This window comes from Loxodonta africana, chromosome 19 (genome assembly GCF_030014295.1).
Source record: "Loxodonta africana isolate mLoxAfr1 chromosome 19, mLoxAfr1.hap2, whole genome shotgun sequence".
Classification (NCBI taxonomy): Eukaryota; Metazoa; Chordata; class Mammalia; order Proboscidea; family Elephantidae; genus Loxodonta; species Loxodonta africana.
Window position 1 is genome coordinate 45,495,388 of NC_087360.1, and position 27,992 is coordinate 45,523,379.

The 27,992-nt window shown below is 36.5% G+C and overlaps 1 protein-coding gene across 1 annotated transcript; it reads right to left on the reverse strand.

The window, feature by feature from the left end:
- Window positions 1–98: 98 nt before the first annotated feature.
- On the reverse strand, window positions 99–27,103 carry ESCO2 (establishment of sister chromatid cohesion N-acetyltransferase 2). Its single transcript, XM_010592347.3, has 11 exons — window positions 26,640–27,103; window positions 25,665–25,733; window positions 24,067–24,907; window positions 22,495–22,588; window positions 19,638–19,695; window positions 16,516–16,636; window positions 15,099–15,230; window positions 13,526–13,615; window positions 12,679–12,822; window positions 4,116–4,291; window positions 99–1,569 (listed from the first exon to the last, which is right to left on the reverse strand). Exons 2-11 carry the CDS (start codon window positions 25,715–25,717, stop codon window positions 1,437–1,439), a joined length of 1,842 nt encoding a protein of 613 aa, XP_010590649.1. The 5' UTR covers window positions 25,718–25,733; window positions 26,640–27,103; the 3' UTR covers window positions 99–1,436.
- Window positions 27,104–27,992: the final 889 nt, after the last annotated feature.

Below are 27,992 nucleotides of genomic sequence, written 5' to 3' on the forward strand. Positions count from 1 at the left end.
GCATTCTCTACTTCTATATTATCTGGATACTTCACAAAGAGCACGTACCGTTCTTATAATCACAAAAATTAATTCAAAAAGAAAACCAATATCCTGGAAGGGAATACAGTATCAGAAATATTGAAGTTTAATTGCTTAATCACAAAAGCACTGAACAAAATAATGTTAATAAAATTTTTTAAATAAAATATTTTAAACAATTAAAAACAGCAGCACAGAAAATACCATTAAAATGTGTATACAGGAACATACATTTTAACATTTTGATATACTTTCTGGAACACGGGCTTTTACATTTTGAAACCATGTTAACTCAAAAAAAAGCAAATAAGACTGCGGATTAATAGAATAGAGTTACAACCTCGAGAACAGAACTGGACTATTTCTTTGGAGTCTTAATGTCAGGCAGCAGTTAAGTGATATTTTAGAATGAAAACAATCTAAATAATTCTTTTCAAAGTAAATATCTAAGAATTATACTACGAAAATATGTGCATATTTATTTACATAATACCATCATATTCTCTGGTCCACTGGTGTAGACATATTAACCTTGGTTCTGTTAACTATACATTTCGTCAGAACTTTTGCCAGATGGTCTGAGAACAAGTAACATGTATTTTAAACAAGCGAAAAATTAAAATGAAACCAGATGAATCATCTAATCCACCGGACATTCATTTTGTTAATGACATCAATTACTAGTAACAAGTTCACTAAAAATAAGTAGCACAACTACCATATTCACATAGTAAAATTTAATGAAATGACAATAGTGCATTACTCAGTTTAATTTTAATTAAAACTGACAACTGGTGTGCATCTGACTCATTTTACTTTTAAGGAGATTCAAACATAAGCCATAGAATTCTATTCTACACAAAAGGATATGGATATCTTACTCTTTATCTTTTCTTGTTACAAATTAGAATTAAAAGCTTTCTCAATATGTTCAAATTGAGTTCCTACAGCCAAGTGTCTATAAAGTTAAGAGCTTTGTATATAGAATTCAGGAATTTTAAAAATTGGGCATGAAAATTATTTGTCTGGGTTTAAATGTGTCTTTTTGCTTGTGATGGGGCATGAGATATTCCTGGTCCAAAAGTGTACTTTATAAAAATAAATGGTCACAGTTCTGTAGAACACCACCTTGCTCTGTCAACAGGCAAGTAATTTTCCAGTTATAGCTACGAAGTTTCATAATTAGGACTCAGGTTATTACTCACTATATAGCATCCAAAGATTTTTCCTTTCTTTGAATCCCCAGGTAATTTTTGACAAATGTATCCATGACTTCTCAATTTATAAGGAACAAAACTGTAAGGGAGGGAGGTATGTTTTTTGTTTTAATATGTTTAAATGGTTCTTACTGTGGGATAAAGGACTATTATCTGTACTTACCCGTACAGTAACTGTTTCATAAGGTGCAACTGGCTTTAACTATTAAAATTGTACACAAGGAAATTAGGGGTGTTGCAGTACTTGGTTGCAAATAATTTGCCATCTGGAGTTGGGTCAGAAAATGCAATTTCATCAGTGCTGAGAAAACAGCCAAACATGAAGCAATTCCTAAAATAAGAGGAAAAGATGATTTAACAATGTAACCAACTTAAAATTCCGATTAAAGATTAGCAAAATTTATTTGAAAGCAATCCAAATGTAAAATTTTAATCTCTTTAAGTAATCTAATACTCATTATTTTTAATAAGTGATAAAGTGATTTAAATGCCTTATTACAGATGAAGTCTAATGATATTTCACAGATGAGAAAACTGAGGATCAGAAAAAAATTTGCTGAGGCAAAGGCAACTAACTATACTAACCATACATCTGACTCTATGCAATCCATGGTAATGAGCAGTTAGTATGAGATAATACAGCCAATTAAAAATGATTAATTAATTAATTAAAAACGCCACCAGGGTTTCCATTAAAAACCATAGACAATTAAAACCTGAAAAATAACCATCACCAATTTAAATCAGTAAGTATATTCTTCTCAACTACAATGTATAGTCAAGAGTTTTAAGAAGGTGAAAACTAATGAGAAAATAGAGGTACTTCATAACTGTCAAATAAAAATCTTTATATACCACATTTTCCTCACTGATCCCCTTTTTAAGGTATGCGTGGGTGACGAGAATTATGGCCCAGGACTGGACTCCCCTAGTGGTCTTGGTGTTCATTCTTTAAAGTGGCACAGAAACCAAAAGGCTAAAACACTTGGAGTATGGCTCTTGGACTGGTGTTGGTTTGCAATGTTTGTTACCTGTCTATGATAAGATATTGAGAACAAGTGTTTTGAAACTCATCCATCCAATCTAGACAAGGTAAATTAACAAGGTACAAATTCATTTGTCACATTAGAAACTAAATATCAATATAAACAGTGTTAGTTCAAAATGTGCACACATAGGATTTTAAAATGGGAAATCATTAATTTGCTGTTTGAATTGAGATACAATTCATAAACCATAAAATTCATCCTTAAAAATGTATAATTCAGTGATTTTTAGCAAATCCACAAAAATATGCAACCATCACCAGTATGTAATTCCAGAGTGTTCTCATTACCTCCAAAAAGAAACCCATTAGCAGTCACTTCCTATTCACTTTTCCATCAGTCCCTGGAAACCACTAATCTACTTTCTGTCTACTGATGTGCCTATTCTGGACATTTCAAATAAATGATATTTTTATTAAACAATAGGTGGTCTTTTGTGACTGGCTTCCGTCACTTAGGGTTCATCCATGTTGTAGCATGAATCAGTATTTCATTCTTTTTTACTGATGAGTATTCCATTGTATTATTGTATAGATAGACACTCCCCCCACCCCCCTTTTTATCCATTCATCATGAATTGGGTTGTTTCCACTTCTTGGTTATAAAAATGCTGTGAACATTTGTATACAAGTTTTTGTGTGGACATATGCTTTCATTTCTCTTCGGTATAAACCTAGGAGTAAAAACCAGTGGGTCATCTGGTAACTGCTTAACTTTTTAAGAAGCTGCCAGTTTTGCACAGTGGCTGCACCATTTTATATTTCCACCAGCAGAGTATGAGGGTTCCGATTTCTTTACATCCTTGCCAACACTTGTTGTTTTCCCTTTTTTGGAATATAGACATCCTTGTGTGTGTGAAAAAGAGCCCTGGTGGTATAGTAGCTAAGTGGTTGTCCTGCTAACTGCAAAGTCAGCAGTTTGAGCCCACCAGCCGCCCCATGGGAGAAAGATGTGGCAGTCTGTTTCTGTAAAGATACCAGCCTTGGAAGCCTTATGGGGCAGCTCTGCTCTGTCCTGTAGGGTCACTACGATTCATGGGTTTGGTCTTTTGGTTAGCGTGTGTGATATGCTATAGCATTGTGGTTTTGATTTGCATTTCCCTGATAGCTAATTATGTTGAAGCTAATGATGTTGAGCATCTTTTCACATGCTTATTGACCAATTATATATCTTCCTTGGAGAAATGTCTATTCAAATCCTTTGCCCATTTTTAAATTGGGTTATTCGTCTATTTATTATTGTGTTATAAGAGTTCTTTATACATGCCAGACACTAGATCCTTATTAGATAAATGATTTGCAAATATTTTCTTCCATTCTGTGAGTTGTCTTGCTTACTTACTTTTATGTTAATTACAATTGAGAAAAGTTATGACATTATAACAAGTTTTTGTTAATTATCTAGTTATACACTGTCAGTGATCCTGAACAATTTCTGGAATTTCTTTTTTTTAACCTATTTTGTGTTGATCATACTAATTGAAATGTAATCACACCTCTGTTGAATGTAATAAAAATTTTAGACTTGTATTTTCTATTTTCTTTTTCCAGCAATTCATTTTTATTTTCTAAAACATTGGTCCGTGGCATTTAACTAGTCCTCCACTACTGATAGTTTGAAAAATACGGGGGTAGAATGTTTAAGACTTAGAACGTTGCACCCTAGACTGAATATATCTAGTATTTTTTTCCAGTGCAAACACTTGATTAGTTTGACTTTGACAGTATTTATACGGATGTATCTGACCAACATCATTTCCCATGGCTCATGAGCCGGGAGAGGTTCTGGGAAAGCTAACCGGGGTCTAGATCCATTTTATTTTATTTTTTACCTGAGAGTATCTACTAGTCGTCTTGCAATGCGCTTTCTTCTTTTCAGTCTGAAGACCCAGATTCTACTTATCCCACAGACTGCAGGCTGTGGTACATTTGAACATTGCCAAGCCCTGTGACATTCTTTAGAGCTTGGGGATTCTGGACCAGTTGGTTCAGACAGGACACGGAAAGCCTACAATAATATAGAAGCATTTATAGGTGACAGCACAAATGAATTCACATTTCTTTTTAAGAATAATTCCTTAAACAAAACTTAAGTCTCTAAAATTAATCTTACATCTTCACCAAAAATGTTAAAATCTGTTGATGTTTTAAAATTCTTGTCCATTTATAGGCACAGTCTTTAAAGAATAGTAGTGGTGTTCAGGTATGACCACATTCTTGTTCATTCCATACCACTGTAAAACTTCCCTCTTTCATCAATTAAAAAAATTTTATTAAACTTTAAAAAAAAATTTTATTGTGCTTTAAGTGAAAGTTTACAAATCAAGTCAGTCTCTCATACAAAAATGTATATACACCTTGCTATATACTCCTAATTGCTCTCCCCCTAATGAGACAGCACACGTCTTCCCTCCACTCTCTTTTCACGTCCATTTGGCCAGCTTCTGTCCCCCTCTGCCCTCTCATCTCCCCTCCAGATAGGAGATGCCAACATAGTCTCATGTGGCTACTTGATCCAAGAAGCTCATTCTTCACCAGATCATTTTCTATCCCACTGTCCAGTCCAATCTCTATCTGGAGAGTTGGCTTTGGGAATGGTTGCTGTCTTGGGCTAACAGAAGGTCTGGGGACCATGACCACCGGCATCCCTCTAGTCTTAGTCAGACCATTAAGTCTGGTCTTTTTACGAAAATTTGGGGTCTGCATCCCACTGCTTTCCTGCTCCCTCAGGGGTTTTCTGCTGTGTTCCCTGTCAGGGCAGTCTTCGGTTGTAGGTGGGCACCATCTACTTCTTCTGGCCTCAGGCTGATGTAGTGTCTGGTTTATGTGGCCCTTTCTGTCTCCTAAGCTCATAATTACCTTCTTTCTTTGGTGTTCTTCATTCTCCTTTGCTCCAGGTGGGTTGAAACCAATTCATACATCTTAGATGGCCTCATGCTACCGTTTTAGACCCCATAACACCACTCTCCAAAGTGGGATGCAGAATGATTTGTTAATAGACTTTATTATGCCAATTGACTTAGCTGTCCCCTGAAACCATGGTCCCCAAGCCCCCGCCCCTGCTACACTGGCCTTTGAAGCATTCAGTTTATTCAGGAAACTGCTTTGGTTTTGGTTTAGTCCAGTTGTGCTGACCTCTCCTGTAGTGTGTGCTGTCTTTCCCTTCATCTAAAATAGTTCTTATCTACTATCTAATTAGTGAAAACCCTTCTCCCTCCCTCCCCCCTCTCATAACCATCAAAGAATATTTTCTTCTCTGTTTAAACTATTTCTCAAGTTCTTAAAATAGTGGTCTTATACAATATTTGTCCTTTTGCAACTAATTTCACTCAGCATAATGCCTTGTAGGTTCCTCCATGTTATGAAATGTTTCACAGATTCCTCACTGTTCTTTATCGATGTGTAGTATTCCATTGTGTGAATATATCATAATTTATTTATCCATTCATCCCTGGATGGGCACCTTGGTTGCTCCCATCTTTTTGCTATTGTAAACAGTGCTGGAATAAACATGGATGTGGATATATCTATTCGTGTAAAGGCTCTTATTTCTCTAGGATATATTCCAAGGAGTGGGATTGCTGGATCGTATCGTAGTTCTAGTTCTAGTTTTTTAAGGAAGCGCCAAATCGATTTCCAAAGTGGTTGTACCATTTGACATTCCCACCAGCAGTGTTTAAGTGTTCCAATCTCTCCACAGCCTCTCCAACATTTATTATTTTGTGTTTTTTGGATTAATGCCAGCCTTGTTGGAGTGAGATGGAATCTCACTGTAGTTTCGATCTGCATTTCTCTAATGGCTAATGATCTTGAGCATTTAAATGAAACTCTTACTTTTGGTAAAGTACATAAACTTCTCCTCTCCATCCCAAAATGTTTTTGTGATAACCTAAAAAATCTGATAACACTAAAGAAATTTTTCACATATTATCTGACATTTGATTGATATATCCTCATTTTTAATTAATTAATGAAATTATCTTAAAATAATTAGAGTCAAGGAAGTTGTAAAAATATTAGTGAGGACTCATGTACCTTCAATTAGTATCCCCCAGTTGTTAGATCTTACAGAGCTACAGTACAGCAAAACCAAAAAATTAACGTTGGTATAATGTGTATATATAGTTCTACATCATTTCAGCACATGTATAGAATTGTGTACCCACCATCACAATCAAGACACAGAACTAATATCACCACAAAGCTCTCTCATACTACTCCTTTGCAGTCACATCTACTCCCATCCTTCCACCATCTCTAATCTCTAGCAACCATTAATCTGTTCTCCATCTCTATAATTTTGTCATTTCAAAATGTTATATAAATGAAATCACACATGAAACTGGCTCTTTTTACTAAGCATAATGCACTTAAAATCCATTCCAAGTGGTTGTATGTATCAACAGGTTGTTCCTCTATATTGCTGAGTAATAGTCCATGGTATAAATATACCACTATTTGTTTAACCATTTACCTACCAAAGAGCATTTTGATTGTTTCAGGCTTTAACTATTACAAATAAACCTGCTATAAATATTCATGTTCAGGTTTTGTGTGGACATAAGTTTTCATTTCTCTGGAATAAACGCCCAGGAATATGATTCTTGGATCATACAGTAAATGTATGTTTCATTTTTTAAGGAACTGCCCAACTTTTTCCAGAGTGGCTATAACATTTCATATTCCCATCAGCAATGAATGAGAGATCTAGGTTCCTTGCATCCTCACCAGCATATGGTGTTGTCATTATTTTTCATTTTAGCTGTTCTTATAGGTATGCATTTCATTAAGTTACAACTTCTATCACGAAAACTTTGTTTCTGAACTGAGAATGGGTAGAAGATGATATGTATGTGTTAGCAGGCTACATTTGCCTATTATTACTCCATAAACAGTTTACTTCTGTAAGACCAAAGGAAAAAAAAAGGCCCAAATTGATCACTTTTACTGCCAATCATACAAGCCAGCTGCTTCTGTTTCCAATTTCTGATAACACAGAGACTGTATACACGAGAGAGGGAGAAAGCATAAAAAACAAAGGAAAATAAGGAGAAATAAAGTTGATAGAAATGAGTGGATGGGAAAGGAAGGCACTTTAAAACAGGTATAAAATTTATGCTGAATTCAACAACATATCATAAAAATAATTCACCGTGACCAAGTGGGATTTATACCAGGTATGCAGGGATGGTTCAACATTAGAAAAGCAATTAATGTAATCCATCGCATAAATAAAACAAAGGACAAGAATCGCATGATTTTATCAATTGATGCAGAAAAGGCATTTGACAAAGTTCAACACCCATTCAGGATAAAAACTCTCAGCAAAATAGGAATAGAAGAAAAATTCCTCAACATAATAAAGGGCATTTATACAAAGCCAATAGCCAACAACATCCTAAATGGAGAGTCTGAAACCATTCCACCTGAGATGGGGAATCAGACAAGGGTGCTCTTTATCACTACTCTTATTCAACATTGTGCTAGAGCAATTAGCCTAGATAAAGAAATAAAGGGCATCCAGATCAGCAAGGAAGAAGTAAAAGTATCTCTGCTTGCAGATGACATGATCTAATACACAGAAAACCCTAAGGAATCCTCAAGAAAACTACTGAAACTAATAGAAGAGGTCAGCAGAGAATCACGATACAAGAAAAACATACAAAAATCAGTTGGATTCCTCTACACCAACAAAAAGAACACCGGAGAGGAAATCACCAAATCAACACCATTTACAGCAGCCCTCAAGAAAATAAAATACTTCAGAATAAATCTTACCAGAGTTGTAAAAGATTTATACAAAGAAAACTACAAAACACCTCTGCAAGAAACTAAAAGAGACCTACATAAGTGGAAAAACATACCTTGCTCATGGATAGGAAGATTTAACATTGTAAAAATGTCTATTCTACCAATAGTTATTTATAGATTTAATGCAATTCTGATCCAAATTCCAACATTCTTTAATGAGATTGAGAAACAAATCACCAACTTCATATGGAAGGGAAAGAGGCCCTGGATAAGTAAAGCATTGCAGAAAAAGAAGAAGAAAGATTGAGGCCTCACTCTACCTGATTTTAGAACCTATTATACTGCCACAGTAGTCAAAACAGCCTAGTACTGGTACAACAACAGATACATAGACCAATGGAACAGAATTGAGAATCCAGACATAAATCCATCCACATATGAGCAATTGATATTTAACAAAGGCCCCAAATCAGTTAAAAGGGGAAAAGAGAGTCTTTTTAACAAACGGTTCTGGCATAACTGGATATCCATCTCCAAAAAAATGAAATGAGACCCATACCCCACACCATGCACAAAAACTAACTCAAAATGGGTCAAAGACCTAAATATAAAATCTAAAATGATAAAGATCAGGGAAGAAAAAATAGGGACAACATTAGGAGCCCTAATACATGGCATGAACATTACTAACATTACTAACAATGCAGAAGAAAAACTAGATAACTGGGAGCTCCTAAAAACCAAACACATATGCTCATCCAAAGACTTCCCCGAAAGTGTAAAAAGATTACCTACGGACTGGGGAAAAGTTTTTAGCTATGACATTTCTGATCAGCACCTGATCTCTAAAATCTACATGATACTGCAAAAACTCAACTACAAAAAGACAACCCAATTAAAAAATAGGCAAAACATATGAAAAGACACTTCACTAAAGAAGGCATTCAGGTAGCTAACAGATACATGAGGAAATGCTCATGATCATTAGCCATTAGAGAAATGCAAATCAAAGCTACAATGAGATTCCACCTCACTCCAACAAGGCTGGCATTAATCCAAAAAACACAAAATAATAAATGTTGGAAAGGCTATGGAGAGTCTGGAACACTTACACACTGCCGGTGGGAATGTCAAATGGTACAACTACTTTGCAAATCAATTTGGCGCTTCTTTAAAAAGCTAGAACTAGAACTACCATACGATCCAGCAATCCCACTCCTTGAAATATATCCTAGAGAAATAGGAGCCTTCACACGAACAGATATATGCACACCCACGTTCACTGCGGCACTATTTACAATAGCAAAAAGATGGAAGCAACCAAGGTGCCCATCCAGGGATGAATGGATAAATAAATTATGGTATATTCACACAATGGAATACTATGCATCGATAAAGAACAGTGAGGAATCTGTGAAACATTTCATAACATGGAAGAATCTGGAAGGCATTATGCTGAGTGAAATTAGTCAGCTGCAAAAGAACAAATACTGTATAAGCCCGCTATTATAAGAACTTGAGAAATAGTTTAAACAGAGAAGAAAATACGCTTTGATGGTTATGAGGGGGGGAGGGAGGGAGGGAGAAGGGTTTTCACTAATTAGGTAAGAACTACTTTAGGTGAAGGGAAAGACAACACACAATACAGGAGAGGTCAGCACAATGGGACTAAACCAACCAAAAGCAAAGAACTTTCCTGAATAAACTGAATGCTTTGAAGGCCAGAGTAGCAGGGGTAGGGGCTTGGGGACCATGGTTTCAGGGGATATCTAAGTCAATTGGCATAATAAAATCCATTAAGAAAACATTCTGCATCCCACTTTGGAGAGTGGCATCTGGGGTCTTAAAGACTGGCAAGGGGCCATCTAAGATGCATCAATTGGTCTCAACCCACCTGGAGCAAGGGAGAATGAAGAACACCAAGGACACAAGGTAATTATGAGCCCAAGAGACAGAAAGAGCCACATGTATCAGGGCTACATCATCCTGAGACCAGAAGAAGGAGATGGCTACAACCGATGACTGCCCTGACAGGGAGCACAACAGAGAACCCCTAAGGGAGTAGGAGAACAGTGGGATGCAGACCCCAAATTCTCATAAAAAGACCAGATCTCATGGTCTGACTAAGACTAGAAGGACCCCAGTGGTCGTGACCCCCAGACCTTCTGTTATGTTAGCCAGGACAGGAACCATTCCCAAAGCCAACTCTTCAGACAGGGAGTGGACTGGACAATTGGAAAGAAAAAGATGCTGGTGAAGAATGAGCTTCTTGGGTCAAGTAGACACTTGAGACTATGTTGGCATCTCCTATCTGGAGGGGAGATGAAAGGGCAGAGGGGGTCAGAAGCTGGCGGAATGGACACGAAAAGAGAGTGGAGGGAAGAAGCGGGCGGTCTCTTTAGGGGGAGAGCAATTAGGAATATATAGCAAGGTGTATATAAATTTTTGTATGAGAGACTGACTTGATTTGTAAACTTTCACTTAAAGCACAATAAAAATTAAAAAAAAAGTAAACTAAATTTATGCTAATAAACACTGGTTTTTTTTTTTTAAATATCATTTGAAATATAAGATCAAAGACCGCAGCCTTCAGTATGGATTACACCTCAACATAAAGAAAACAAAAATCCCCACAACCCTGGACCAATAAGCAATATCATGATGAACGGAGAAAAGAGTGATGTTGTCAGGGTTTTCATTTTACTTGGATGCACAATCAACACTCATGGAAGTAGCAGTCAAGTGATCAAAAGACTCATTGCATCAGGCAAATCTGCTACAAAAGATCTCTTTAAAGTGTTAAAAAGCAAAAAGGTATTGAGATAGTATTTTTTAAAAGGAAGGAGACATTAAGTATAGGATACTACAGGCTGACATGAAAAAGAGCACATTTGCACTATAATTATTTCTAGCTAAAGAATACATTGTAAGATGCTTGAGGGAAAAAACCACATCTCTTTATTCTAAACAGGGGTTGGCAAATTTTTTTTGTAGAGGGCCAGAGAGTATTTTAGGTTTTGTGAGGCATGAGGTCTATGTTTAGGTTTTGTGAGGCATGCGGCCACTGTAGCATAAAAGCCACCACTGACCATATGAATGAGCATGGCTGTGTTTTAATAAAAATTTACAAAAACAGGTGATAGGCCACACTTAGCCCACGTAGTTCATTGACCCCTGTTCTAGGACACTGCCATTTAATACCTACCAACAACAACAACAAAAAAAAACTCGTTGCCATCGAGTCGATTTCGCCTCACAGTGACCCTACAGGTCAGAGTAGAACTGCCCTGTAGAGTTTCCAAAGAGCGCCTGGTGGACTTAAACTGCCGGCCATAGTACTTAACCATTACACCACCAGGGTTTCCTTAGTATCTACCCAAAAACCCAGTGCCATTGAGTATCTACAGCAGGGTCTAATTAAGGTACCAAAAAAACAAACCAAACCCACTGCTGTGGTGTCGATTCTGACTCATAGTGACTCTATAGGGCAGAGTAGAACTGCCCCATAGAGTTTCCAAGGAGCAGCTGGTGAATTGGAATGGCCGGCCTTTTGATTAACAGCCCATGTCTTAAACACTGTGCCATCAGGTTTCAATTAAGGTACAGGTAATGACTTTTTTGCCAATATTAATTCCCACTAGGCCACATGGTCAGTAATTTAGCTCTAATGATTTACTTAAAATCACTATATTTTATAGTCCAAAGAAATGAGTAAATAAGCATTAGACTCTCTGACTTACTTAAACTACTCATATAAGGCAACATATCTAACATAACAGAAATAGATGACTTCAATTATGTGTGTGGTCAATGACTGTCATGGACTGAATTGTGTCCCCCCAAAATATGTGTCAACTTGGCTAGGCCATGATTCCCGATATTGTGCGATTGTCCACCATTTTGTCATCTGATGTGATTTTCCTATGTGTTATAAATCCTACCTCTAGGTGGCATACTGATTATAGAGCTCAGCTGCTAACCAAAAGGTCAGCAGTTCCAATCTACCAGCTGCTCCTTGGTAACCCTATGGGGCAGTTCTACTCTGTCCTACAGGGCTGCCGAGTGGGAACCAACTTGACAGCAATGGTTTATGACGTTAATGAGGTGGGATTAGTGGTAGTTATCTTAATAAGGCATGATGCAATCTACAAGATGAGGTTGTATCTTAAGTCAATCTCGAGATATAAAAGAGAAGCGAGCAGAGAAACAGGGTGACCTCATACCACCAAGAAAGCAGTGCCAGGAGCAGAGCGCATCTTTGGACCTAGGGTTCCTGCACAGAGAAGCTCCTAGACCAGGGGAAGATTGATGACAAGGACCTTCCCCTGAGCCAAGAGAGAGAGAAAGCCTTCCCCTGGAGCTAGCACCCTGAATTAGGACTTCTAGCCTTCTGAACTGTGAGAGAATAAATTTCTCTTTGTTAAACCTATCCACTTTTGGTATTTCTGTTATAAACCCATTGCCGCTGAGTAAAGTCTCACTCATAGAACTGCCCCATAGGGTCTCCAAAGAGCACCTGGTGGATTCAAACTGCCTATGTTTGGTTAGCAGCCATAGCTCTTAACCACTATACCACCAGGGTTTCCCCAACTACTTTATTTTGATCAAAAATTATGCCTATAATTTAAAACACAAATACTATACCTGTTTGATGGGCTCTGCAATTAAACACCCAACTACTTTCTTTTCATCAGATATAAAGAGAAAAGTTTTGGTTTTGTTTGGACATCTAGGAATAACTTGATGGAATCCCAGTTCATCATCGACAAGTTCTTGGACATCTTCTACCTAATCATGTTAAAAACAAAGAGGTAAAATTGTTTTAAAAGCACAGCAGGAACTATATAAAACTATATGTATATACACACACACAAGCATGTACACAAAATATATGATTATTATAAATTTTGCCTCTTTTATCTCTATTTCCTAAATTTGTATATGCCCCAAATTATTACACTACTGATGCATGTATCTGCCATTTTAGAAATAGGGTTTAAAGATCTATTTTAAGCAAAATCATTTTCAGCAAAAAGAAATGCAGACTCCTGGGAGAGATAAGGAGTAGGAAGTACCAAAACAGATTTGCTATAATTTCATTCATTTTTTAGGGTGACTAAACACCCAATCCAAGAAATACAAACAATACCAACGTAAGAAACAGGCTCTGGGATCATTAAATTCTCAACACTGAAAAGTTTAGTTTATCATTTACAAATGGAACATGAAAGTAAAAGCTATACTGTAGAACCTTAACTGCTCTCTTTACTCTCCAAGTGAACACTGCTTTATTTGTCTTATTGTCTTTACTCTCCAAGTGAACACTGCTTTATTTGTCTAAGTTGAGTTTCATATGAATTGCTATGAGAGTCATCCTTACATGACCAAAGTAGATTATCAATTAGCAAAAGCATTTTATACTTCAGCAAAGGTTGACTTCTTAGGGTCTTAGAGGAAAGAGAACAAGGATTAAAAAGGGCATGTTCCACACCTTTCTGATAGCATAATTTGGATCATGTGGCAGGACCAACACGATTTTTCCATCCCAAAACTCTGCAACTACACGTTCTTTCTTCCAACCCTGCCAAAGGCCAAAAAAAAAAAAAAGTCACAGTTTAATTTGGAAAGAAAAAAGAACATTAAATAATTTGGCCTGGCAAGAATAAAAGACTGAGTGAATGATACAAAAAGAATGAAATCCAACTAAAGGAAGGTGAGAAGGGAAATAAAAGATGCCTAAAAGAAGGTGCCTGCTCTCATGGGACTGACATTTTATTGGGAAACATGTACCTGATCTATTACAAAACAAGGGAAAAGTCAAAGAAGAACACTTCATAGGAGTGCAGAAGAGAAAATGATGAATTATTAGGAGTAGGGAGGAGGGTAGGATAAGCAGAATTCCAAGGGAAAGCTTAATAAGTTTACTTGGAAGAGTTAAATTGTTTCACCCTAGGGATGCCTGGAGGAGAGGAAAAGGGGGGTGACATAGTGGGAGAAACACTTTTTACTGGATCCACATTTGTACCTTGGGAATTCTGAACCAGGTGAAAGTATTACTTTATCAAAAGCAAGTAAATTTAAACCTTAAAAAAAAGGGACTGGGAGAATACATCTGTAATAAAGGATTAGTATACAAAATATATAAGGGTTAACATAAATTAATCCTGTTCACATAAATTAAAGAAAGCAACCCAATATACATAGTACCCAGGGCTAATCAAAAGAATTTGGCTTGTTCCAAGGGCCAGAGCTTAGAGCTCAAGCAGGAATGCACCATGAGATGAGGTGGGCTGGGGCTTTGTTGGCCATGGTAAGCACTTTGGGTTTTATTTTAAATGCAATGGGAAGCTGTTAAATTTGAAGCAATGAATGGTAGAATTTTATTTGTATCTTAGAATTCTCCGGACACATGCACACACGCACATGCGCGTGCACACACACACACGGTGGTTAAGGCCAGATTAAGAAGCACCTAATTGCTGGTGGGAACGTTTTTTCTGTAAGTATGTAGAATCATACTGGACCTTGTTTTAAGAAGTTATTCCACGGGAGACCAGTAAGGAAACTGATTTAATAAATCAGGCAAAAAATATTACGAAGGCATGAACAATGGCAATAAAAATAGGGGGGAAAATGCATTTGAGTAGCAAGTACAATCATGATAAGGCCAATGACGCAATGTGTTTGGATTAGAAAGGCGCTTGATAAAGAAGTGGGACCTCTTCCCTAAGACACTAAAAGTGATAGAAAGGCTGTTTGAGAAAGTCTTTGAAACTTATAACTTGACTATTCAGTTTTGCTCAGAAAGCTAGAAAAGGAGGTAAGAATGCAAGGCATTTACTCAACCTAGGCCAATACTTTTCTTAAACCAGGATATGAAGTTTGAAGCAGCATTATTAAAAGTTAAATTTTTATTACTATCATCTTTAAATATTAAGGACAATAAAACTGCAGATGATGAAATATTTTTAGATCTATAGACCCGTCAGCACTTAATCAAAAGAAACTTATCTTTAAAAGCAGTTTTACTTTTAGAACAAACTGAAAGACTTTCTTTGACTTACTGCATATTTGATTCCCTCCAGAAATCTCTGGTGATACTGAGCATGCTGCAGTTCATCTTCGGGGTTAGAAGCACTGTAGATCATGCCACAAGACTTACACGTAGTGGCCCCAAAATGCTTCTGACCTGCATCCTGTAGTTGGGGGTGGAGGAAAAAAACCCATCTGAATACATCACAATTAACTCTACGTTAAGGCCATGTAAACCACTTATTCAAATTTCAAGTTTCTCCTTACTTTTCTTTTATGCTGGCTCAAGTAAAATACTAAATGTAAGTCTGCTACCCTCCCCCAAAATGGAATGGAATGGGAAGAGGCCTAAATAAGCAATGAATTGATGAAAGAAATGGAATCGTCTCTTTGAATGGATGGCATAGAAGCAAGATTTTTTAGTTAGAACCATAGTTCTAACAAGGAATAAGATAAAATTCTAATGATTTTACCTAAGATGAACAATGGAACTTCTCTATAAAGCTCTGAAATAAGACCTAAAAAAGCCTTATTTCAAAGAGGCAGGGTAAAAATTAGGAGTTCTATACTCATTACAAGGAGTTCCTGGGTGTGGTAAAATGGTTAAGCACTCGACAACTAGCAGTTGGCAGTTCTAACCCACTCAGAGGCAACTCAGAAGACAGGTCTGGTGATCTGCTTTCACAAGGTCACAGCTTTGAATACTCTGTGGAGCAGTTCTACTTGGTACACATACAGTCAACATGAGTCAAAACTGGCTCCAACGGTGACTAACCACAACAGCTCGTTACATAGTATTCTTTTGTTAAGTGGCTAGAAATATTAAAATTCCTCGCCCCAACAGCTGGTAAAAAATAAATATAACAAAAGTCCAGGGAAGTACAGATAAATTCATGAACAACAGGTGCTTGTAGCAAAGTTAGGGATATTCAATGTCATGGCCAACAACTCCATTCCTCTCGTAAGTCACTGCTCATTGCCACTGAAAATACCAGATTCTGAATTGTCTAATATAGGGGTTGGCAAAATTTTTCTGTAAAAAGGGCCAGATAGTAATATTAAAGGGTTTGTGGGCCACATACTCTTTGCTGCATATTCTTCTTCCTCTTTTTAATCCTTGAAAAAGTAAAAAACATTTAAGGCTCACAGGTTATGGGCCAGAGCTGTAATTTGCCAACTCAAGGTCTAATACAATATAGGTATTGTCAAAATCTTTTGTTGATCAAAAATAATTCTCCTTGCATGGAGACAACTCATTAATTGGCATTCTACTAAAATACCAGCCCAACACTAACAGTTAAAAGTCTCCTAGCTAACTTTAATTGCAACAAGCTCACAAAACTTAGAATGCCTATAGCTCACGCTAACAATGCCTAGAAAACACTTCTGAATTCATGTTTTATATGTGAGAGCCACATACAGGAGAAACATTATTTTGAATTTACTCACAATGATGAACTGGTCTTTTATTTCTTTATTTGTATCTCTGGCATTTTTCTGCATGCTGGTCTGTTTCAAGAAGTTAGTAGATACAATGGAGCCCATAGAAGATTGTTCTTCAGCTAGAGATCTTGAAATAGAAAGTTAATAAATATCATTTAATAATTTAAGAATGTTTAAAGAATTAAAATGAAAAGAAAAGAGAGATCTGTAATAACCTTTACAGAGCACCTTGCAATTTTTAGTGCTTTCTGATAATAATTTGATGACGTCGTGGAGGTGGGAACAATGAGGAACCTGAGGCCCGCTCAGAGAGATCTATAATTGACTCAAAGTCAAGTAACTAGTGAATGGCAATGCTAAGACTCAAAACCTGGGTCTTCTGACCCTAAGTCCAAGAGTGGCAAATGCACGTGTAGATGATCTCCTTGTAGGTAGACCTGACCCTTAAAAAATGATTGCTTTTTGCTTTATCAAATCCTAAAAAAATATTTACCCATCTAGGGATACAGAAATTCCTGGGGTACCACAGCAAAGAAGTGGACTGAATCTCAGGTCCACAGAAAGTCAGAGTCACCAGTACATTATGATCCAAAAGCTTTTTAGTTGGGCAGTGAGTGAGTAAGGATAATAGATTCTCTTTACCTCATACCTACAACAGCACCTCCCTATTCTGAAATTCTTAGGGAAAAATACATGCTTTGTCTGAATAGGTATATTTGAGGCAACAATTTCCCTTTAGAAGAAAATGCTGGGAATAGCTTAAAGAGGTTGTAAACTGGAGCCCCATAGTCCAAATCCAGCTAGCAGGTATGCTCTGTTGGTCCACACATGTTTCAAATTTTGGGTTGCTGTCGTTATGAGCCATGGAGTCAATTCCGACTCACAGTGACCCTACAGGACAGAGCAGAACTGCTCCTGTAAAGATAAGGTCTTTTCTCCTGTGGTGCAGCCGAGTAGGTTCGAACCACCAACCTGTTAGTTAGCAGCCAAGAGCTTAACATTGCTCCTTTAAACGTCAGATTAGCTACCAATATTTTCAAATCCCTGGATCTCACTTAAAAATGTGTATTTCCAATATTTCAAGAAAACAAACAAACAAAAAAAACCAAAACCAGTGCCGTTGAGTCGATTCCAACTCATAGCAAGCCTATAGGACAGAGCAGAACTGCCCCACAGAGTTTCCAAGGAACGCCTGGTGTATTCAAACTGCCGACCCTTTGGTTAACAGCCGTAGCACTTAACCACTACGCCACCAGGGTTTCCAAAGAGACACCATAATATCAGTAGCCCCACATTCCTTCCAGGAATTTACTAATTGGAAATAAACAGTATGCTCTCTTTTAAACGGGGCATTTGAGTTTGTAACCTTTGCCTTATAATGAAAAGATCTTTTCCAGGGACCAAAAAACTAGAAAAAAAACTAGTCAATGCTTTAAACTAAGTCAAGCTCTTATCATTTGTCTAGAAGAGTAGCTTTCATACAGATTTGACAAACTTATGGTAAGAAACACATCTTACATCATAACCTGTAAAGACAAACACACGTACATAACTAAAACAAAGTTTCATTAAATACACTATGTGAGAGATGCACTATTCCATGAAAAAAAAAGAAAAAAAGCTAGATGCCATGCCCTTAAACTGATTTGACGAACTACTAATAGGTTGCGACTTGTAGTATGAAAAACATTTGTCTAGGTCACTGACCCCCTCTGGCTTAGGCAACCTTTGCTAAATAATTCATGTCCACTCCTGATGACCCATAATCTCTTTATTTCTGCCTTAACAATTATAACAATTTATTGTTTAAATGCCTGTCCTCCTCTAGCCATAACTTCCTTGATAGCAGGACCATGTGTTACTATATTCACATCCCTAGAAGTCAATATAGCTCAATACCAATTGTATTGAACAGTATGCTCTATAAATATTTGTCAAGTGGATAAGTAAATAAAAACAAATGTGACACTATGGACCTGGAGATTCTGTAATATACCTGAAATGAAACTGCTGGTATTTGGCCTTTTTTGAACTACAAAGAACAATTTCATATGGGCAATATTTTCCCGTTAGGAAAGATCCCAATATCTCCTTATATTAAATTATACATTTTTATCAGCTAATTGTGATATGCTTCCATTCTTAATAAACAGTCATGAGAGAAGACAACACAGGTGAGAAAAGGGAAAGGTAAGAAAAACTAGGAACATAGCCTTTGAAGGGGAAAAGTTGCCCACCCAACCCAATCCCCTAGGTGATTAAAGAGGAGGTACCCTAAAAGTAGGAAAAATTTAGCCAGAAAGTTCCTTGCTTAATACCTAAAGTTATTTATCATCCAAGAGGGAGAGAAGAACCAAAGCTACTTAGGAAGAGGATGTTTGAACTATAAAAAACTCCTTTTTCACATATCATGTTTTCTCCTACCAACATCTCCTCCCATCCCAGGCTTAGCTTTGAATAGAATAGTGGTAGTTTCAGCTGTGATTTGTAATAGCATTAAGCTGCTGCTAGTTATTTCTCTGGTCAGAGTTTCCTTACTGATAAAGTGGTATAATAATGGTACCTATATCACGGAGTTGTAAGAACTCATTAAATATTAGCTATTACTATATTATCACTCTAGGGAAGCCACTATAGGCTACCGAATCATATATGGACTCTAGTCCTAGCTCTGCCACTTACTAGCTGTGCAACCTCGACTAAATTACTAAGTTTCTTCAGCTGAAAATGGAATTAATAAAAGGTTGTTGTGAGGATTAAATGAGATAATGGACATAAACTACTTATTATGTGCCGTATACTATATAATAATGTGAGCAATTATTATTACCTAAGCCTATAAAGATTGTTCCCCTCTCTCAACTCTAAGTTTTTATGAAATTTCTTTGAAACGGTCTGTTTTTTTCTTCTATTCTTAACATCTCCTTGGTGGAGAAGAAAAAAACACTATCCAAATTAAGCAGTACAAGAAAGAAAAAGAGACCCAGAGGACCCATACAATTAATAAACTTAAAAAGCTCTTGAATCATTTAAGGTTGACAGTGCAATAACATTTAAGTTTTAGGGCCAAAAACATGTCAAAATTATTTAAAATAACACATAGACATTAAAATAAGAACAATCCCTACCTTTTTGTATTGACTGAAGACACAGTGAAAATGGGGTAGACAATGGACTCTGGGGCAGCTGGTAGGGGAAAAAATGACAACATCATAAAATAAAATCAAAGCTTTAAATCATAAGATTTTAAAGGTTAATATTACCAAAATACTAACATTCTTCAATTTCAAGACTTATTATAAAACTACAGCAAAGACAAAATAGATAAATAGGACCTCATAAAAATCAAATACTTCTGCTCTTCAAAGGACTTTACCAAAAAAGTAAAAAAACCTACAGACTGGGAGAAAATATCTGGGAACCATATTATCTAATAAGAGTCTAATATCCAAATCACATAAAATACTTAAAAAAAAATCACATAAAATACTTACACAACTTAAAAAGAAGACAAACAAGCTAACCAAAAATGAGCAAAGGACTTGAACAGACATTTCACCAAAGAGGATATCCAAATGACCAACAAGCACATGAGAAGATGCTCAATGTCATTACCCACTACCAAACCAAACTCAATCCAACCCACTGCCGTCTAGTCAATTCCGATGCATAGCAACCCTGTAGGACAGAGTAGAACTGCCCCATAGGGTTTCCAAGGCTATAATCTTTATGCAAGCAGATAGCAACATCTTTGTCCATTGAGTAGCTGGTCGAGTACCTAGGGGGTTCGAATAGCTGACCTTTTGGTTGGCAACCGAGCGCTCAACCACTGTGCCACCAGGGCTCTGTCATTAGCCATTAGGGAGATGCAAATCAAAACCACAATGAGATACCATCTTACCCCTATTAGATTGGTAATGATTAAAAAAACAAAACACAGCACAACGCAACAACAACAGGTGCTGGCGAAGTTGTGGAAAACTGGAACTCTCATTTATTGCTGGTGAGAATGTAAAATGCTGCAGCCACTGTGGAAAACAGTGGCAGTTCCTCAAAAAGTTGAACAAAGAACTACCATATGACTCAGCAACCCTGATCCCAGGTATATACCCCGAAGTAAAAGCACCAACACAAACAGAAACCTGTATACCGATGGTCATTGCAGCATTTTCGTAATAGCCAAAAGGTGGAAACAATCAAAATGTCCATCAACAGATAATGGATAAACAAAATGTGGTACATATATTCAATGGAATATTATTCAGTTATAGAGAAATGAAGTCCCGATGCTTGCCACAACATGCATGAACTTTGAAAACATAACACTGAATAAAATTAGTTGCAAAAGGGCAAATACTGTGTGATCTCAATTATATGAAATAAGCAAATACATAACAACCAAAAATTATTAGTGGTTACCAGGGGTGGTAGGGAAGAGGAAAGAGGGAGTTTTTGCTTAGCCGGTAGTTAATGGGTAGCGGAATAATTTGTTAGTGGTAGTGGAATAATTTGGAAAATAAAGTGGAAATGATTTGGAACATAGTGCGAATGGCTGTATAACTTGAAGAATGTAATCAATGTCACTGAATTATACATGTAGAAGTTGTTGAATTGGTGTATGTTTTTTGTGAATATTTCCACCACAAAAACAAAAAAACAGAAAAAGTACAGTAATGGTATTGGCAAAAGGGTAGACAAATAGATTAGAAATAAATCCAAACAAATACAGTCAACTGATTTTTGACAAAGAGGCAAAGGTAATTCAATGGAGAAAGGATAGTCTCTCCAACAAAATGGTGCTGGAATTGGAGGTCCATATGCAAAAGAATGAACTTAGACACATACCTCACATCTTGTACAAAAACTTAAAATGGATCACAGAACTAAATATAAAGCTATAAAACTTCTACAAGAAAATACAAATGAAAAATCTGTATGAGCTTGGGTTTGGTGATAAGTTTTTAGATAAAACCCAACGCATGATACATGGAAGAAAAAACTAAATAAGTTGGACTTCATCAAATGTAAAATTTTTGCTTTGTGAAAAACACTGTTACGAGAATGAAAAGTCAACTCACAGGCTGGAGAAAATATTTACAATTATATATCTTTCATCTTTTATCAAGAACCCTTAAAACTCAATAATGAGAAAACAAGCAATCCAATTATAAATGGGCCAAAGATTTGAACAGACATTTCACCTAAAGACACACATATGGCAAAAAAAATAAACACATGAAAAGATACTCAGCGTTATCTGCCCTTAGGGAAATGCAAATTAAAAAATCATAATGAGATACCACTATATACCTGTTCCATATACCTGTTAAAAAAAAATCCAAAAAACTGACAAAACAAAGGTTGACAAGAATTTGCAATAATAGCTGGAACGCAAAACAGCACAGTCACTTTGGAAAATTTTTTATAAAGATGAACTTACCACAGAACTCAGAAATCATGCTCCTAAGTATTTACCCAAGTGATTTGAAAACTTACATCCACAAAAAAACTTGTACATACACAAATGTTTCTAGCAGCTTTATTCATAATTGCTAAAAACTGGAAGTAGCCAGTATGTTCTTCAACATGGCCACAACCATAGAACAATTAAGTGTCAGCATTCTGTCTCAAATTCCACTCTAAGGTCTCCTTGTCTACTGTTTTTCTAAATGCACTGCATCACTTACCACAGAAAACAATGTCACAGAGATAAACACAAAGATACTGGGGGAAAAAAAAAAAAGACCTAGAAAATATTACTATTGTATAGGACTCTCACATTAACACATGCCATGAAGCATTATTATAAGTAACTAAATTCATCTTGATTAAAAAAATAGATTGTGGTAAAATATATATAACAAAAAAATTGTCATTTTAACTATTTTTAAGTGTATAATCCACAGACAATTCACCCTCACCATCACCACTATCCATTTCCAAACATTTCAAAGCTCGTTTTGAAAACAGTTTTCCCTTATTTACCTGCCTTGTTCTCACTGAGGGTATCCTCTAAGGGGAAATGCTTATTTTCATCAACTTTATATCCTCTCGAAGATACTACTCCACCTGATGAATCCTGAAAATAATGAATGGGTAAAAGAAACCTATAATCCTTGTTGTTTATTTAGTGAATGAATCCCAATAGATCTGTTTCTAAAAGAAAATAACTAATTTATTACAAATTATATTTCACATGATTTTAAACCCTCTATTTTCAGTCTCTTCTTTAGAAAAAGTAGCTTTGTATATGCTAAATGTACATTTTAAAAGAGAAGTCGTATTACTTATTATCTGGGTTATAATTTGTCATCCTGTCAAAAACATATTGAACTTCCTGATAAAGATGGCAGAATGAAGATTATAGAACCTCTCTTTCAAGATAATGAAATGAACAACAATAATAAATGGTAAAAATGGCAAAAATTTTCCCAGAAGCCACCAAACTGGAAAGGGACAACCTTTGGTCATAAACTTTAAGAGCTGCCAGCCAAGAAATGGAAAAAGAACATTCTTGAAATGTGGCTAGTCCAAATTGAGATGATTGAAGTGTACAATAAACTCAGACTTTGAGGACTTAGGACAAAACAAAAAAGGTAAATTATCTCATTAATAACTTTTTATATTGATTACATTTGAAATGATAATATGTTAGATATGTTGAGTTAAATACTTTTCACTTTTAAGCTTTTCTTAACATGGCCACTAGAAAATTTAAAGATTACATGTGGCTCATATTATATTTCCATCAGACAGCTCTAGTCTAGACTAGCTATGTTAAATATGAGCAAAAAAGAAAAGGCATAGTATGGCAACCATGAAAGCATACTACATAAAGTAAACAAAAACCAAACTATATGTTAACAGTGATCATCTTCAAGTACTGGGATCCCAGAAGATATATATACATACACACACACATACTTTCCATATTCTCTAAATTTTCCAGAATAACCCACTACTTTAAGTAATGAGAAGCCTTGGTGGTGCAGTGGATAAAAGCTCGGCTGCTAACCAAAAGGTCGGCAGTTTGAATCCACCAGCAACTCCTTGGCAACCCTATGGGGCAGTTCTACTGTCCTGTAGGGTCACTATGAGTCGGAATTGACTTGACAGCAATGGGTTTGAGTATTTTTTTTTTTTTGGTTAAGCTAAAACTAACAAATGAATATGCTTCCACTCTGGAAACTCACCCCCTGAATTTTCTTATTTCTAGTTTCTAAAACCACTCACGACCAAAAAAAGGTTATTAAGCTTCTCTGGATGTTAGCTTACCCATGAAAGAATTTAATAAAATCTACACCTTATGTCAACAAAATATCAGTAGGCTTCGTTAAGCCAAAAAAAAAAAGGGAGAAAAATTTCGTATTTCCAACCTGTATTCCTAAATTCTTTACAGTGACTAACCTCTAAATTACTTGGCTTCATAAAAGCAGTCCTCTAGACTGTAAAACAGAAAAAAAATCAAATTTTATCCAACTATGTTACATATTATTTATATTTGCTTTGTTATTCAGCCAACTTAGTTTTCAAAGTGATATATGCAGCTTTCCTTACCTTCATTAATTTCTCGTTTTTACTTCTTGCACCCAGTAGCTCCATGTTCAGTTCCTTTAACAAGCACTTAGGCACTTGCCTTGTCTCAAAAGTTCTTCTTTCATGGGTAGTCGCTACATCAGAATCTTCAATCACTTCTGATTTATTCTTTCCAGTAGGTCCCAGTAATGACTTATTCTCCAGAGACAATTTTCTAAGGGAAGATTTTTTTCTACTAACAAAAAATGCCGCTCCACCCTGGAGTGTAACTTGTGGTTTTATTTTTTGGCTTAGTACTCGAGGAGCATTCAAATTATTTTCAACTGAATAACATTTATTCTCTTTCCCCACAATTGGCTTATAAGCTACTCTATTTTGCTTGGAATTTCTAGAATTCCTTGATACAGGTTTGATGCACTTATAACTTGGTTGACATTTAGCAGTTAAACTCTTCTGTGGTTTTTTGTTCGTCTTCTTGGAGCAGACTGGTTTTCCTTGCATTTTTTCCAGCACACTGGGAAAAGATTTATCTTCATTATTAGTTTTTAGACAAGTGGCTTTACTTTCTTTTATCAGCTTTCTCTCCAACGGATTGAGGTACCACTTATCTTTGTTGTAAAAAGATACAGTGGATACAGCAGATTTAAATGGTGAACCTTGATTTACAGATGGTGATCTATTCTTTTTAGCTGTAGGAAATGATGTATTAAGCGAACTTGAAATGAAATGGTCTTGTTGAAAGCAGTGCATCTTTTCTTCATTTTTATCACTGTTTTGAAGAATGTGCTTTTTATTAGATGGTAGAAATATATTTTCAGTAAAGTCCAATATTAATTTCTTTGATGGAATGTCTGATAAGAGGCTATGACAAGAAATCAAGTCCATTGATAAGTATCACTATTTTACTTCAATATTTACTTCAATCTACAGCTAAATAATAACTCTACCTATGTCATATTAAAAATACACTCTCTCTGCAAAACATACACACACACATTACCTATTAGTTTAACAATAAACCAACTCAAATTGTCTTTACCAAACAAAGCATTCAAATATCTTTCAAAAGGAAGATCCCAATAACGTTCATGGAAACAAACATTGTTTACAAAGAAGCTTTGATATACACATGTATGTATATGTGTGTGTTCTAAAATCTATAAGTTTTGGCCATATGCAAATTATAGTTCACATACTTTGTTCAAGTGGTTATAAGAAGTCCTCTATAATGATTCATTTTTTGGAATAAATTGATTCCCTGGGGCCTGCTCTGTTAGGAGTAATTTATATTTCTGGCGTGATATGTAGAAAGTACTGAGCACACAGACTTTCTAGGATTGCCTACAGAGAAGCATACACTGTATGCAAAACACTACACTAAGTATTACAGGAGAGTTGAAAAGAGCAGGGTAACAAAAGATATGACATATTTCCTAGACTTAGAAAACAGTTTTTTCTGTGATTCCCTCCAAAAGGACCAAAACTTCATTATGAAAACTTACAGTATTTTCAGGCTAGAATTAGAACATAGAATATCATATAGCCGCAAGGAGGATGCGAGTGGAAGAATGAAAACTTTAAGAGATGGTGGATTTTTCTTTTTCAAGGACGAGACTCACCTGTCATAGTTGAAAGAATGTTGCTTTCTTTTCCTTGGGGTAAAAGATGCCATATTCTTAATAGAATTCCTAAAAGCAATAGGGCAAGTATAATAACCAAATTCATCAAATGAATATAAAAATCACGGTATCAAGATTATACTTTAAAAGTCTAAAAGTTTCCAGATGGGTGATGGTCCATAAAGGCCCAAGAAAAAGGTTTTTTAAAAAGTAAATTACTTCAGTAAAGATTTATAGCATGGAGTTAAAAAACAACAACAGTAATACACAACAGTAGCAAATAAGAACAGAAAGTAAAAGCAGGGACAATACATGTTTCAAGCTGAAAAATGATCCTACCGAGGAGGAACTCTTCTTACCCTTATTCAGGGCACACTTTCCCCTTGTAATTAGCCTGATTAACTCACACCACGCTTCAACACCCCTCCCACTGTTAGATGCTCTTGTATGTTTCCATTGCACCTTACACTTCGTTAATATTCCATTTAATACATTTTCTTAGTGTTTAAACTGTGTGTGTTCCTCAACAGCCTGTATGTTCAATGAAGTTAAAAGACGTTTCTAATTTTTTCACCAGCGACCAGCAAAATTAAAAAAAAAACGGGGGCGAAACCTTAACGTTCTTCCATCTTACTAGCTGAAGAGCTTTGAGGAAGCGGTTTGTTTTCTTACTTGCTAATATAGAGCTGAGGCTTAAGGGAGGTTCCTTCTAGGACTGAATGAGGGAAGGTGTAAGAGAAAATCGCCCCTCTCCCTGAACCTTGTCAGGGCGAAAAAAAAAAGAAAAATGCGGCGTCAAAAAAAGGAAAATTTAGTGACTCGGCAGTGTGGAGAATGGGTCGGCGGCTTCGAGCCAACTGCCCGCCAAAGCTAGAGCAAGAGCTCTGTTTCCTTAACATTCACCTCCTTCGTCCCACAGAATCTTACGTTCTCCTCGGTCGTCCAACCCCAGCCTTGGCCCTCCGCAGTGGTTACCTGGTTCTCACAGTCGCGCGACCTCTCCTCAGCCGAGCCAGTCGCTCCGTGAATGTATTCAAATTATTGCGCGCCAGTTGTGCCTGAAGCCGCTGCGTTCCTATTCGCCGCGTCTCGGCGCTTCCAGGGACTGGCTCGTTGATTGGCCGCTCCCTACCCCTTGCCCCGCCAACCCAGGAGGCCGTCTCCAAAATTCTCCCGCCCTTGAGAGGCGAAACGCCCCATTCACAGGGAAACCACGCCTCCCTCAATCCCTTGCGGCCGCTCAGGGCTCCATTCCAAGGTGCTTGTTTCGGTGCATTTTGGGAACTGTAGTTCTTGGCAGAATAGAGGCGCCCACCTAAACTCGATGTTCCTTTTTCGCGTCGTTTGCTGTGGGAAGTTTTTGTAGTTTCTCCAAGATTGTCGATGCACTTGTTTTCCACATTTGGAACTCGATCATTAATTTTTTTCTTATTAACAATCCTTTGGTTCCTAGTTCATTTTTTATTTTTAAAGTTAAACTAATGCCAGGTATTCTTAGACACTTTATATGTTTTATTTCACGTCTCACCACAATCTATGAGGTATTATTTCCATTTTACAGCGTATAAACTGAGGGCCTGAAATACAATTAGTTTTTTTTTTTTTTTTACAGGGCATAGATTCTTGCTTTGTAAAACCAAAAGATTCCTAAAGCATCCATTGGTTGTTAGCTATTGTTATTATCTTTGTGTCACTAAAGCCTGGTACAGTCTCTGCCCTACTTTTAGTTCTAAGTAAATTTAGTTACGTGATGCATTCAACTTCCTGAGCTACAGAATGAAGAGGAATAATCAGGTCAACACTAAGTGCTTTGGGAGCATTAACCAGTCAACAGCTGTGGTTGAGTTGATTCAGATTCATGGTGACCACGTGAGTATTATCCCCACTTTACAGCAGAAGAATCCATAAGGTTCAGAGGTTTGGAATTTGCCCAGTCTATTTTTTTTTACTAGGTAATAGGTAGCAGATCTTAGATTTCAAATCCAGAAGGCCCTGATTCCCAAATCCAAGAGGCGTACTACCTCTAGCAAATATTAACTAACAACTCAGTTGAGAGCTTATCACGTTCTAAACTGTTTACCCCTATTAACTTCTTTAACCCATTAAAAATAATCAAAATTCATCGAAATTTGTACATTTGGTCTATCCTGAGCTGTTATTCTTTATGCATATAAATTAAAAAAAAAACCATTGCCATCGAGTTGATTCCAACTCTTAGCTACTGTATAGGACACAGTAGAACTGCCCCATAAGGTTTCCAAGGAGCAGGTGGTGGATTCAAACAGCTGATCTTTTGGTTAGCAGCCAAGCTCTTAACCACTGTACCAC